At 39.7% G+C, this 14283-nt stretch overlaps 1 protein-coding gene across 1 annotated transcript; it reads right to left on the bottom strand.

Annotated features, from left to right (window-relative positions):
* Positions 1-5920: 5920 nt before the first annotated feature.
* Positions 5921-6847, bottom strand: LOC101103756 (olfactory receptor 4C3D-like). The gene has a single exon (XM_015100821.3). The coding sequence runs from the start codon at positions 6845-6847 to the stop codon at positions 5921-5923; it is 927 nt and encodes a 308-aa protein (XP_014956307.3).
* Positions 6848-14283: the final 7436 nt, after the last annotated feature.

Below are 14283 nucleotides of genomic sequence, written 5' to 3'. Positions count from 1 at the left end.
ATCACAATGATGTGGGAACCACAGATGTGAAGGGCTTTCTGCCTCCCTCCTGACTCAGCTTCTTCAGAGAGTGCAGGATGACTCCATGGCGATCAATAAGGGCAGAAACACAATAGTGCAGATCAGTCCTCCACTGGCCAGCACTAAGAGGCCAATAGGGCATCCCTGGTGGCTCAGAGGGTAAAGCATCTGCCTCCAATGCGGGAGACCCGGGTTCAGTCCCTGGGTCGGGAAGATCCCCTGGAGAAGGAAATGGTAACCCACTCCAGTATTCTTGCCTGGAGAATCCCATGGACAGAGAAGCCTGATAGGCTACAGTTCACCGGCTCACAAAGAGTAGGACACGACTGAGCGACTTCACTCACTCAAGAGGCCAATAATATAGGTGTTAGTACATATGAGTTTCAATAAGTGTTCATGCTACACATGAAGTGATCAGTGACTTTGGAGCCACAGAATGGGAACCCATAAATAGTGTCAAGTTGCATTACTGAGTGCAGAAAACCTCCAACCCAGGACACTACCAGCAGTAAAACACACACCCACAGCCCCATGCATTATGTCTATGAGTTCAAGGTCTTACTAAGAGTTTTAGTCATGATAATGTGCAGGTGGCCCACCATTGTCAAAATATAAAAAGAAAGAGTGAGGCCCAATAGGACTAAGAAATACTGTTCTTCAGTTCCATCTAGTCTGAACAGGAGCTGAGTTCACATATTAGAAGCAGTTAACCTACAAAACAAGAGGAAATACTTTTAAATGCAATATCAGTTGAGTTCAGTTCAGTTCAGTCGCTCAGTCATGTCCGACTCTTTGGGACCCTATGAACTGCAGCACGCCAGGCCTCCCTATCCATCACCAACTCCCGGAATCCACACAAACCCATGTCCATTGTGTCGGTGATGCCATCCAGCCATCTCATCCTCTGTCATCCCCTTCTCCTCCTGCCCCGAATCTTTCCCAGCATCAGGGTCTTTTCAAATGAGTCAACTCTTCATATGAAGTATTGGAGCTTCAGCTTCAACATCAGTCCTTCCAATGAACACCCAGGACTGATCTCCTTTAGGATGGACTGGTTGGATCTCCTTGCAGTCCAAGGGACTCTCAAGAGTCTTCTCCAACAGCACAGTTCAAAAGCATCAATTCTTTGGCGCTCAGCTTTCTTTATAGTCCAACTCTCACATCCACACATGACTACTGGAAAAACCATAGGCTTGACTAGACAGACCTTTTTTGGCAAACTAATGTCTCTGCTTTTTAATATGCTGTCTAGGTTGGTCATAACTTTCCTTCCAAGGAGTAAGTGTCTTTTAATTTCATGGCTGCAAAACCATCTGCAGTGATTTTGGAGCCCAGAAAAATTAAGTCAGCCACTGTTTCCATCATTTCTCCATCTATTTGTCATGAAGTGATGGGACCAGATGCCATGATCTTAGTTTTCTGAATGTTGAGCTTTAAGCCAACTTTTTCACTCTCCTCTTTCACTTTCATCAAGAGGCTCTTTAGTTCTTCCTCACTTTCTGCCATAAGGGTGGTGTCATCTGCATGTCTGAGGTTATTGATATTTCTCCTGGCAACCTTGATTCCAGCTTGTGCTTCATCCAGCCCAGCATTTCTCATGGCATACTCTGCATATAAGTTAAATAAGCAGGGTGACAATATACAGCCTTGACGTACTCCTTTTTGCATTTGGAAACAGTCTGTTGTTCAATGTCCAGTTCTGAATATTTAGGACAACTTTAATTATAAATTCAAAAAGCTAGAAACATCCAGAATATCTCTTAACTGAGAAAAAATAAACTGTGGTACATCCATAAATCAAAATACTACTCAGCAATAACATGAATAACTTATTGATGAACACATTGACATGCATAAACCTCACAGGCATGTTACTAAGGGCAAGTAGCCACATTTAACAGAGTACAGAGGAGACAATCTTACGGATAGAAAATGCAAATAATTGCACCAAACCTATTAGAACTACTAAACAAATCCAATAATGCTTCAAAATACAAAATCAATGTAAATGCTAACTCTGTGGCATAACAAAGGGAAAAACTCTATAGAAATAGCACCTATATAGTTCTTCAAGGTTCTACCCATGCCAAACAGAATATCAATTTCTTCAATGATTGTGCTCAGGCACTCAGTTGGGTCTGACTCTTTGTGACCCCATGGACTGTAGCCCGCCAGGTTCCTCTGTCCGTGAGATTTCTCAGGCAAGAATACTGGAGTGGGTTGCCGTTTCCTTTTCCCAGGGATCTTTCTGACCCAGGGATGGAACAGTCTCTCTTGCATCTCCTGTATTAGCAAGTGGATTCTTTTCCACTGCACCACCTGGGAAGCCCAATTTAATTCACAGCAGCGGTATAATTAGTAAGAGTATATTACATACATAAAGGCAAATCACTGTACTTAAGCTTCTTTGAGATCTCACACTGGATAAATGAGAGTCATGTTACTGAAGAAGGACAAGAAGTTAGATTGGGAGATTGATCATAGGGAAATTGGGGTGACACAGAACCTTTCAGTGAAAGCGTATCACACGCAGTTAGGACAGCGGGGAACTCGAGGGCCAGGGTATAGATGCATAGGTCACAGTCAGGGAGAGACAGGCACAGGCTGGCGAGGAGGGAGCTGAGACCCCAGGAGAGGTCTCTGGACAGAAGCTGACTTGGAAAGAGGTTAGCAGATTGAAGGCCCGGTGAAGAAGGGGAAGTGAAAAGCACAGGGGAACCGGAACCGGAACCAACTAGAGGAGCAAGAGAGCACTTGCGACTGTGGACGGCAGGTTCCCATCCGGGGGGCCCAGAAGGACAGACACTGCGGACTCGGGGACAGGGCGCGGAAGGCCACACTCAGGGAGAAGACTCGAGACTCTGGAGGCAGGATGTGGTGCCGGCCAAGAGACCTACTCCCAGCGCCACACAGACACAGCAGGGCAGCGCTGTTCCGCCCATCAGGTCGCCAGCCAGGGCCGCAGCCTCTCAGTGCTGGCTCCTGGAAGAAGAGGCTGCGGGAAACACCAGGTACGCTGTCCGGAAAGTCTCCCCAGGGGCCACGTCCCACCACCGTGCTGCCGGCAGCTTCAGTTCAGCAGACATTGGCTGCTCCAGGTTGTGTCTCCTCTAAACATCTCTTTTACCCAAGTGTCCCTTCCTTTGAAATTCAGCCTGGAATTTCATTTCGTGAGCCTATTATATCCCACTTCTCATGATGCCCATGAAGGATAATACATCTGCCAAAAAGATTTTCCTTGACACAAATGGAATCAGGAGCGTGTGAGAAACCTGGGAAATTGAGATCAACAGAGAGATGAAGGAAAGAAATCCATCCTCCAAAAAAAATAGAAGAATGTGTCAAAGACAGTCTTCACAATGTGTCCAGTGATCAGACCTGTGTTTTGATATTTTCCCAACAAGGAGTGAGAAAATAGGAAAGTGATATTTTCCCATCATGAAGTGGGATGAGTAGAGGAAGCAGACTCTGAAAGACTTCATATTCTTACTTAACTTTACTGAGTCACTTTTGTCTTGTATAAAATGGATAGAAATCCATTTACCAATACTTGTTCCTACAATAATAATGTATATAAAAAACCTGTCAAGATGTGTGCCTCATAGTTTATCTTCAACAGTAGTTAGCTCACTTCCCTCACTAACATCTAACATTTTCACCAAATGATATTCCAGATTAAACCAAATATGTTTATGCAACAGATCCAAACATTATGTCTCACTGATTTTTAGGAGAAACACACTTATTCCCTAAATATGTATTTTTAATGAATAAAAAAAAAGTCACACGGCAGTTTATCCTCAGGACAGATTTTTGAGGATGTGTAAAGGAAGACCTAAAGAGCTTTAAATTTACTCACAATCTAGTAAAATTGCATCTGCTGTGAATGCCAGACTGCTTGCATTTCCTTCTTCAGGTCTCATACCTTCCCAAATTTTCCTGTTGACAATTTATAATTTGTGCTGCATTAATCTTACTCCTCCACTGAGCCTCTGGTATAGCCCCTAAGACATAATCATCGGCCTTAGTTTTTTCCTCTTTAAATGCTCTCATTGCTCTTAGAGTAGAAACCGCATTTACTCAAGACTTATCCCACCCTTGAAGAAAAATGAAACTGAAGGTTTACTCACTCAGTGGTGTCCAAATCTTTGAGATTCCCTGGATCATAGCCTGCCAGGCTCCTCTGTCCATGGGATCCTCCAGGTAAAAGTGCTGGAGGGGGTAGTCATTCCCCTTCTGCAGGGGATCTTCCTGATCTAGGAATCAAACTCAGGTCTCCTCTATTGCAGGCAGATGCTTTAGCATCTGAGCCACCAGGGAAGCCCATGAATACTGCAGTCGGCAGCCTATCCCTTCTCCAGGGGATCTTCCCAGCCCTGGGATGGAGCTGGTGTCACCTGCATCAGGGGAATTCTGTACCAGCTGAGCTATCAGGGTGTACATATGTATATATACTTGTTCAGATTCTTTTTCTTTGGAGGTTACCATTACTATATTCATGTTGGTCTTTGTAAAAGTGAAGTGGCATAACAAACCTTCAAAAAGGGAATAAACCTACACTGCAGAAATATGTTGTTACCTCTAAGACAAAGCTGAAGCATACTAACACCATCTACTCGAAGGACAGAGTCAGTCATTAAGACTGCAGATCATGTTCTCATCTATAGCCCTAAACATAAAGCAGGCAACTCTGTTTCATTTGAAAGAAAGTAAGACTGAGCTTTAAAGACCTGGATTGGTATTTTGTAGGTGAAATTGTTGACAGGAAACTGCATTCCAGTGCAATATTCCTGACATACTTTAGGGGGAAATACATGTGATTTGAGTCCAGTAAATTAGTTAGTAAACCTCTATTTGCTTCTCTTTGTGCCTAATAGATAATAAAGCGTTCATGTAATGTAAATCTATGTATCTGACCTGCATAGAACAATAGCTTTGGAACCTACCCATATGCTGTTTTTGTTGAGATTTATAAAAAGATGTGTACCTTGTTTCAAATGGTTCCTGAAGTCTTGGTATGGAAAATGAAAATATTTCCTTTATACACACACAAAAAAGTGTGAGTCATAAAGGTGTTTAACAAAACAGAGCAAATTAAGAATACCTTCAAATTTTCTGAATATTTTTTTGTTAAGAAAATAATTAGACATAGTGAATTATTTGGTCCTCCCCAGTGGCTCAGAGGTAAAAGAATCTGCCTGCAATGTAGGAGACACAGGAGACACGAATTCAGTCCCTGGGTCAGGAAGATACTTTGGAGGAGGAAATGGCAACCAACCCCAGTATTCTTGCCTGGAAAATTCCATGGACAGAGAAGCCTGGCAGGCTAAATTCCATGGGGTGTCAGAGAGTTGGACTCAACTGAGGGACTAACACACACAAAAGAGTGAGTTATTTTTTCCTTTTGATTAGTTCATCGTACAGAAAAAATTCCAGCTGCTATTCCTTTCCTCGATTGTCCCTTCTCCACATGTCTACCTAAGAATTTCTATCCCTTATTTGCTTTACAACATTTGAAGCAAAAATGGAAGACGTTCTGAGATCAAAGTCCTATGGACAAGCCAATTTAACCCAATTAACATATATGAAGAATTTGATAAATGGCTAGGATTATGGAGAAAAACTTACTCTACAATCATAAAACCAAAGGTGTATAGTTTTTTCCATTGTTTATTCTGAATCTAATAACACAAACATGGAAATCTCAGGAAAATATATTGAAGCTTACCAAAATGCCTAAAATATGTGTACTCAATATTAAATAATCAACAAATGTTAATTTCTGGGCCTTATATTTTTGCCAGTCATGGAAAAAATTCTTCATTGTCTTCCACAACTTACAACACAACTAATCTTCCCTATGTATATAAATCATTATTCTCTTGGCATCGTGAACAGCCTAAGTCACTCTCTTCTTTAATAAACTCCTCATGGCATTTTTCACTTCTGTGTTTCTCACTGTGTAAATGATAGGATTTAACAAGGGAGTGAGGATTCCATAAAACACTGTCACCAACTTGTCAGCAGGGTAAGTGGCCACAGGACGTGCGTAAGTGAATATACATGGTCCAAAAAAGAGCACCACTGCTGTAAAGTGGGAGCCACATGTAGAGAGGGCTTTGCGTCGTCCTTCAGAGCTATGGGATTTCAGGGAGCTCAGGATGACTACGTAGGAAATGAGAAGCAGAAAAAAAATGAGCAAGGCCATGCCCCCAGTGTTGGCTGCCACCACCATCCCCAGCCTGTAGGTGTCGCTGCAGGAAATTTCCAACAGTGAGAAGAAATCACACATGAAGTGATCAATGACATTGGGACCACAAAAGGTCAAGTCTCCTGTGAAAAGAATTTGCACGGTGGCATGCAGGATCCCCCCGATCCAGGCCACCACCACCAGGAGCTGGCAGAGCCCCTGTTGCATGATGGTCGTGTAGTGCAGAGGCTTGCAGATGGCCACATAGCGATCATAGGCCATGACAGTGAGGACGATGACCTCTGATGCTCCCAGAAAGTGCTCCATAAAGATCTGAGTCAGGCAGCCTCCCCAGGAGATGGTTCTCCTCTGGTACAGAAGGTCAAAAGTCATTTTAGGGGTGCTGACGGAGGTCAAGGAGGCATCCAACAAGGACAAATGGGTGAGAAAGAAGTACATGGGAGCTGAAAGCGTGGGGCTCAGGGAGACGGTGGTGACGATGAAAAGATTGGCCAGAACCGTGAACAGGAAAATGAACAGAAAGACAACGAAGAGTACTTTCTGCAAGTGTGGGTTCTGTGTGAGTCCCAGGAGAACAAATTCAGTCACATTGTTGGGAAGCCTGAAGAAATCCATTTAGAAAGTAGCACGTTCCTGGAGCCTCAATTATCTACAAAGGAATAAAGAATGATACCTATTAATCATGAAAGGATTGTGTTCTAAACTTCTTAGAAAAAATATTAAAAAAAAAAAAAAACCAATCTATTCACTGTAACCGTGGAGCATTTCTTCAGCACTTCTGCCCAGTACTTGTTTCAAGTCTTTATTTTCTCCATGATACTTTCCATTTCTTCAGACACTTAGCACCTGTCCCCTGTGAAACACCTCTGCAGCAACATTTTATGTGTAATTTGCTGAATAAATACTGGGCTGTCTAAATGACATTTGGATTCTCATTCTGGTTCTCACTCATGTGACTCTGCAAAACTTCAGAATGTCCCACGCTTCTGAGTTTTCCTCTGTCTGTGAGGTTACAAATTATAATTATCAGATGTAACTTTTTAAGTTTACAATTGTTTCAAAGAATTAAGAATTTTTCCCGCTTCCATGAGGATTTGCATTTGAATTCTCTGCTCTAAAGAGGAAGTAAAGGCACCATCAATAAGTATCTGTTATAAGGGAATTTAGGAAAATGTATATTAGTCATTGGTGATACACTCCAGCTGATATCAACCAGAACACATAAACTGTTCCATTGCTTTCTCATTTACCTCTAGGGCCTGACATGATGTCTGCAGTGCCTGAATCCTATTGCATGCGTGCTCAGTCGTGTCCCACTCTTTTTGAGCCTATGGACTATAGCCTGCCCACCTGTCTCCTCTGTCCATGGAATTTTCCAGGCTAGAATACTAGAGCGGGGTTACCATTTCCTACTCCAAGGGATCTTCCCGACCCAGAGATTGAACCTGTATCTCCTGCATCTCTGCATTGGAAGATAGATTCCTTACCACTGCACTACCTGGGAAGCCCCTGAATCCCATTAGGTGATGAGTAAATACTTAGTGAATTGCCTTTTGCCCTGAGTAAAGTATAACTGCTTCCCCTGACCATATACCTATGATAAATTCAAGTGTTCTTTACCCCCTGCTCTGTTTATCATTAGTCTCTACTTCATGAGAACCATAAATAAATATTTGGAAAGAAGTTGCACTCCAGTTTAATAGTTCCTCACACACTATTAATTGTGTGGAATAAATATGAATATGTCCAGTTATCTCTAGGAAAGGGTAAGTTACTGGGTTACTTTACCTTCTGTGTAATTATGGTGTTTGTTTCTTGTTATTCTTTAGTCTTCAAAATTATGTTCCGCATTCAATTTGACAGTTATGTTCAGTAAATTTACAGCTTCTTTCTGTAAATGTGGATAAACAACTCGTGTAGGTGTTAAGTACACAAAGATCTTTCATGCAGAGGATATCCTTATTTTCAAAGTTCTGAAGGTAAAAATTTGATGTGAAGAATGAAAAGAAATAGGTTGATAGGTAAGATAGAAAGTTAACGTGCTACACATATAACATGTATACACAGACTAACACAAACGCATATGAAATCTTTTACTTAAGTACCTATCACAGGCTTACTCATTCAACAAACATTTATTGATTACTTATTGTGTGTGTTACTGTATGTTTGTTTACACAATGTCATGAAGAGTGTCCTAGTTAAATGCCTTTGATGCCTGAAATTTCATTACCAAAGAGAGGCAAGGCGTCCATCCACAGTAAGAATGGAATTCACACTCCTTTATGTTTCTGCTACATATAGTACTGTGTCTTCTCCCACCTTCCCATAGCATTCATCTTCCTGGTCCTAGGTTACCACATTACCATTAATAACAGAATGAAAAATTGGGGGAACATACATTTTCCAAAGAAAAGAGAAGAGAAAAGATAAACGTAAAATGTATTCTGCAAAACATATGTCTTTCTTTTCAAAGATAAATGGATATAATCTCTTATTTTTCAATTATCCAGAGGAAAACTATTTATGTACAAATGTACAGCAGCTCCATTGGATTTTATTATTTTCAGGTGGGTTCCCCCAAGAGAACAAAAAAGGATACAGTATACAGAAAATAAGAGTTAGACCTGCTTAAAAATGTTTTTGAAATGAATATGAAAAAAATAAATCACTTTTCCATTTTTCTTTGGCTCCACGATATTCACTCTAGGAATAAACCCTGACAAAAAAATACTTTTAAAGGACAAAAATAATTTATAATTATGTTCAACACAAATATTAAGAGCTGCAGAAACTTAGAAACAACATGGAATGTTCAAAATTGGAGAAATGGATGATTAAATGGAGGGCATTACTTTGATTACTGTGTAGATTTTAAAAATTGTGCAGTATCACTAGAAGATTCTCAATTTGTAATATAAAGTGGAGAAAATCTGGATGCAAATTTGAATTTTATAATTATTCTATTTTAATCCTAACGTGTATAACTCAAACTACATTTAAATATATATCCATAAGAAATAAACAAACTTTTTTATTTCTAAAATGATATTATATATGTGTCTATCTTTCTTAAAATTTTGTATGCTGAATGAGATTTCAATGTCAGGTGAAGATAAGCAGTGATTACATGATTTATAAGGTCAATTTAAACCCAAGAATCTGTGATTGTACAATTTCCTGGAAAAAAAAAAAAAAAATCTCACCTGTGCTCAGCTATGTGTGACATGGATCCATAGCCAGGGCCTCAGGAAGCTCTTAGTTCACCAAGAAAAAGTGAAGCTGTAGGGTTTTTAAATGTCAAGTAGCTCAGCTACAATAAGTATCTTTGTTGATTTATAAATGATATCTTTGGATGAGCCTTAAAAGTATGACCATATATATTGTTTGTAGGAAAATCTGTAGGTTCCTAGCTGTGCGTAATAGGACCCCAGGGGTATTCGACTGTCATTAGCAGACCTTGCCAAGTACTCAATTATTTCACATAAGTTAACTGAAGAGCACAGGAGAACTTTCATAGAACTCATCTTTAATTCTGAATGCCTCTTGTGTCTACAAGAAGACAAAGCACTATGGCAAGAGCAAGAAAATAGTTGAGTTCTTATGAATTTAGATATCTGATAACATATGGGTTTATTATGAGGTCTCAATATTTAGTATTATACAAATTAAACATCTACGTGGGTAACTGATTTTAAAATTTTATCATAATAATTATTTTAATTGATCTACTGTTCATGCTGATCATAATTTTAAAATATTGCTTTCAGATATACATCATTTATAATTATAAATCCTACTGCAGTATTGTCACTTTGCATCAGGTAAAGTATACCGTTCTTTGAATTCTTTCCTGTGTCAATTCTGGAATTAGATTAACATGATAATGTTAAAGATAATTCTATTCTTCAATTATACAGAGAGATGTTGAAATGCATTTATTTCAGTCATTTAAATTAATTGTACAATATTTATATGGCATACAAAAAAATGGCTTCCCTCATAGCTCAGTTGGTAAAAATATGTGCCTGCAATGCAGGAGACCAGGGTTCAACCCCTGGGTTGGGAAGATCCCTTGGAGTAGGAAATGGCAACCCACTCCAGTATTCTTGCCTGGAGAATCCCATGGACAGAAGAGCCTGGCAGGCTATAGTCCATGGGATCGCAAGAGTCAGACACAACTTAGCAACTAAACCACCACCACAAAAAATGGGCAATAATATCCACAATTTATAACAGGAAAATACAAAGACAGGAAAGAAGAATGTCATTTACCAAGGAGAAATAAGAAGCCAGGAGACCAAACCTTGGACCAAGATCCTTATCTAAATTACTGTTTACAACTGAAGTGACAGGACGCATTTACACTGCCACCTACTGTAAGGCCCGTTACAATTGTCTATGTAAATAAATAAATACTGATTTAATATTTGAAAACATTTTATAAATAAATAAATTCAACTCAGAAATATTTCTGTATAGATCAACACTCATTCAGCATGTTTGAATATGCTTGCATTACTAAGAAGAAAAACACTTTGTACCTAATGCTCAATTACAGGGGTTCCCCAGGCGGCTCAGACAGTTAAGAATCTGCCTACAATGAGGAAGACCTCATTGATCCCTGGATTGGGAAGATCCCCTGGAGAAGAGAATGGCCACTCACTTTAGTATTCTTGCCTCGGAAATCCCATGGACAGAGGAAACTGGCAGGCTACAGTCCATGGGGTCGCAAAGAGTGGGATACTACTGAGCGACTAATACTTTCACTTTCTTGGTGGCTCAAATGGTAAAGAATTTTCTTGGAATGTGAGAGACCTGGGTTTAATCCCTGGGTCTGGGGGATCCCCTGGAGAGGGAAATGGCTACCCACTCCAGTACTCTTGCCTGGAGAATCCTATCAATAGAGAAGCCTGGCAGGCTACCATTCATGGAGTTACAGAGTCCGACATGACTGAGTAACTAACTGGTTGTTTAGGAAAAATCAATTGGCTCCAGAGAATGTGATCACTGTGAGCAGCATGTATCATGAAAGAAAAGAGTTTAAGAAAAGTGAAACCACTTGATCAAACTTATGTTCACTGGACACTCCAGTATTAGGGTACACTAATAACATCTGTGGTGCCAGATGCCAAAGACAGTTTGAATGAGAATTTGAAACTATCTAATCACTTATTAGGGGTACGGATTTTCCTAAAGTGTCATCGTGAAAATGTCATGATCTTGACTTTATATTTGGAATGAAAATCAGATCAGAGAAATAGCATGCAGTAACAAAGCCATCATTCCCAACCTCATAAAAGATTGAAACCCATTCGGAATTGTCTGTTAAGTGGTCATCCAGTCTCTACTTAATTAGCTACAGTGCTGGGTAGATATATTGATTTAGAACCCCTATGCCTGTCTACTCAACTCCCCAAGCCCGGGAACAGCATAAAAAGGAAAGAGAGTGCGATCAGGTCCAAATCATAGAAGGTTTCCATAAAAATGTTCTTCAAAAGAGGAGCTCCTGGAGCTATACCAGGAAAGTCTGTTTTCAGAATACAAGTTCAAGGACATAGTGACTTAAAATTCCAGAGAGACAGCAACTAAAGATTCTGAAAACTGAAGGGTAAACCAGAAGGAATGCAAGAGAAATTATATATGGATCTTATTAGAGTTGATCAGAAATTACTTGAAGGATGGTTTGATTTTTGTTGTCAGGACTAATTTTACAAAAACAAGGTACCTGCTAAAGTATTCTAATGGGGAGCTTCATGCATTTAAATAGGTAGAGAAATACATCCTCAAAATAACAAATCCCTCAGGAACAGAGATCATGTTTAGTCCAATCCGAGGAATCTTTCATCACAGAAGGACAACGACATCTCCAATGTGTTTTTACCAGGAATGGAAATGTTTCGGAGAGGTGAACTGTCATCTCATAACTTCTCCAGTTTTACTTCTAATTGAAGTAGAAGTAAAATAAATAAAATTTATGGCAAAAATATTTTTTTCTGGGTAGAATTACAGAACTTGGAAACACCTTTCAATTTACCTAAGTGAAAAGTGAAGTCACTCAGTCATGTCCGACTCTTTGCGACCCCATGGACTGTACCAGGCTCCTCCATCCATTGAATTTTCCAGGCACGAGTACTGGAGTGGGTTGCCATTTCCTCCTCCATAACTAAGTAAAGTACTTGTAAAAACAGGGAAAGCTGTTTAAGGTTATAGAAGATGATGGCATAGTCTGAAAGAAAACTAATGTCTCATGATCCTGAAGCTAATGTCCTTCCTCTCCATCACATTTTCATGACAATAATATGTGCTAAATATTGTTATGACATAGTGTCCATTGATTTCTTTTCTTTTTTAATTTGGCAAATTTTTTTTCATTTTTTTTTAAATTTATTTTTTAATTTTTATTTTAACTTTATTTTCTTTACAATACTGTATTGGTTTTGCCATAAATTGACATGAATACACCACAGGTGTACATGCGTTCCCAAATATGAACCCCCTCCCACCTCCCTCCCCATAACATCTTTCTGGGTCATCCCCGTGCACCAGCCCCAAGCATCCTGTATCCTGCATCGGACATAGACTGGCGATTCATTTCTTACATGATAGTATACATGTTTCAATGCCATTCTCCCAAATCATCCCACCCTCTCCCTCTCCCTCAGAGACCAAAAGTCCGCTTTACAAATCTGTGTCTCTTTTGCTGTCTTGCATACAGGGTCATCATCACCATCTTTCTAAATTCCATATATATATGTTAGTATACTGTATTGGTGTTTTTCTTTCTGGCTTACTTCACTCTGTATATAAGGCTCCAGTTTCATCCACCTCATTAGAACTGATTCAAATGTATTCTTTTTAATGGCTGAGTAATACTCCATTGTGTATATGTACCACAGCTTTCTTATCCATTCATCTGCTGATGGACATCTAGGTTGTTTCAGTCTCCTGGCTATTATAAACAGTGCTGCGATGAACATTGGGGAACACGTGTCTCTTTCTATTATGGTTTCCTCAGTGTGTATGCCCAGCATTGAGATTGCTGGGTCATATGGCAGTTCTATTTCCAGTTTTTTAAGGAATCTCCGCACTGTTCTCCATAGTGGCTGTACTAGTTTGCATTCCCACCAACAGTGGAAGAGGGTTCCCTTTTCTCCACACCCTCTCCAGCATTTATTGCTTGTAGACTTTTGGATCACAGCCATTCTGACTGGTGTGAAGTGGTACCTCATTGTGGTCTTGATTTGCATTTCTCTGATGATGAGTGATGTTGAGCATCTTTTCATGTGTTTGTTAGCCATCCATATGTCTTCTTTGGAGAAATGTCTATTTAGTTCTTTGGCCCATTTTTTGATTGGGTCGTTTATTTTTCTGAAATTGAGCTGCAGGAGTTGCTTGTATATTTTTGAGATAGTTGTTTGTCAGTTGCTTCATTTGCTATTATTTTCTCCCATTCCAAAAGCTGTCTTTTCACCTTGCTTATAGTTTCCTTTGTTGTGCAGAAGATTTTAATTTTAATTAGATCCCATTTGTTTTATTTTTGCTTTTTTTTTCCAGTATTCTGGGGGGTGGATCATAGAGGATCCTGCTGTGATTTATGTTGGAGAGTGTTTTGCCTATGTTCTCCTCTAGGAGTTTTATAGTTTCTGGTCTTACATTTAGCTCTTTAATCCATTTTGAGTTTATTTTTGTGTGTGGTGTTAGAAAGTGATCTAGTTTCATTCTTTTACAAGTGGCCGACCAGTTTTCCCAGCACCACTTCTTAAAGAGATTGTCTTTAATCCATTGTATATTCTTGCCTCCTTTGTTGAAGATAAGGTGTCCATATGTGTGTGGATTTATCTCTGGGCTTTCTATTTTGTTCCATTGATCTGTATTTCTGTCTTTGTGCCAGTACCATACTGTCTTGATGACTGTGGCTTTGTAGTAGAGCCTGAAGTCAGGCAAGTTGATTCCTCCAGTTCCATTCTTCTTTCTCAAGATTGCTTTGGCTATTCGAGGTTTTTTGTATTTCCATACAAATCTTGAAATTATTTGTTCTAGTTCTGTGA

Source organism: Ovis aries, chromosome 15 (genome assembly GCF_016772045.2).
Source record: "Ovis aries strain OAR_USU_Benz2616 breed Rambouillet chromosome 15, ARS-UI_Ramb_v3.0, whole genome shotgun sequence".
NCBI lineage: Eukaryota > Metazoa > Chordata > Mammalia > Artiodactyla > Bovidae > Ovis > Ovis aries.
The sequence above is the reverse complement of the archived record's forward strand: the minus strand, read 5'-3'. Positions and strand labels throughout refer to the sequence as shown.

Excerpts from the sequence above, each read along its gene's own strand:
- LOC101103756 (XM_015100821.3), bottom strand. The coding sequence starts at position 6,847 with ATGGATTTCTTCAGGCTTCCCAACAATGTGACTGAATTTGTTCTCCTG.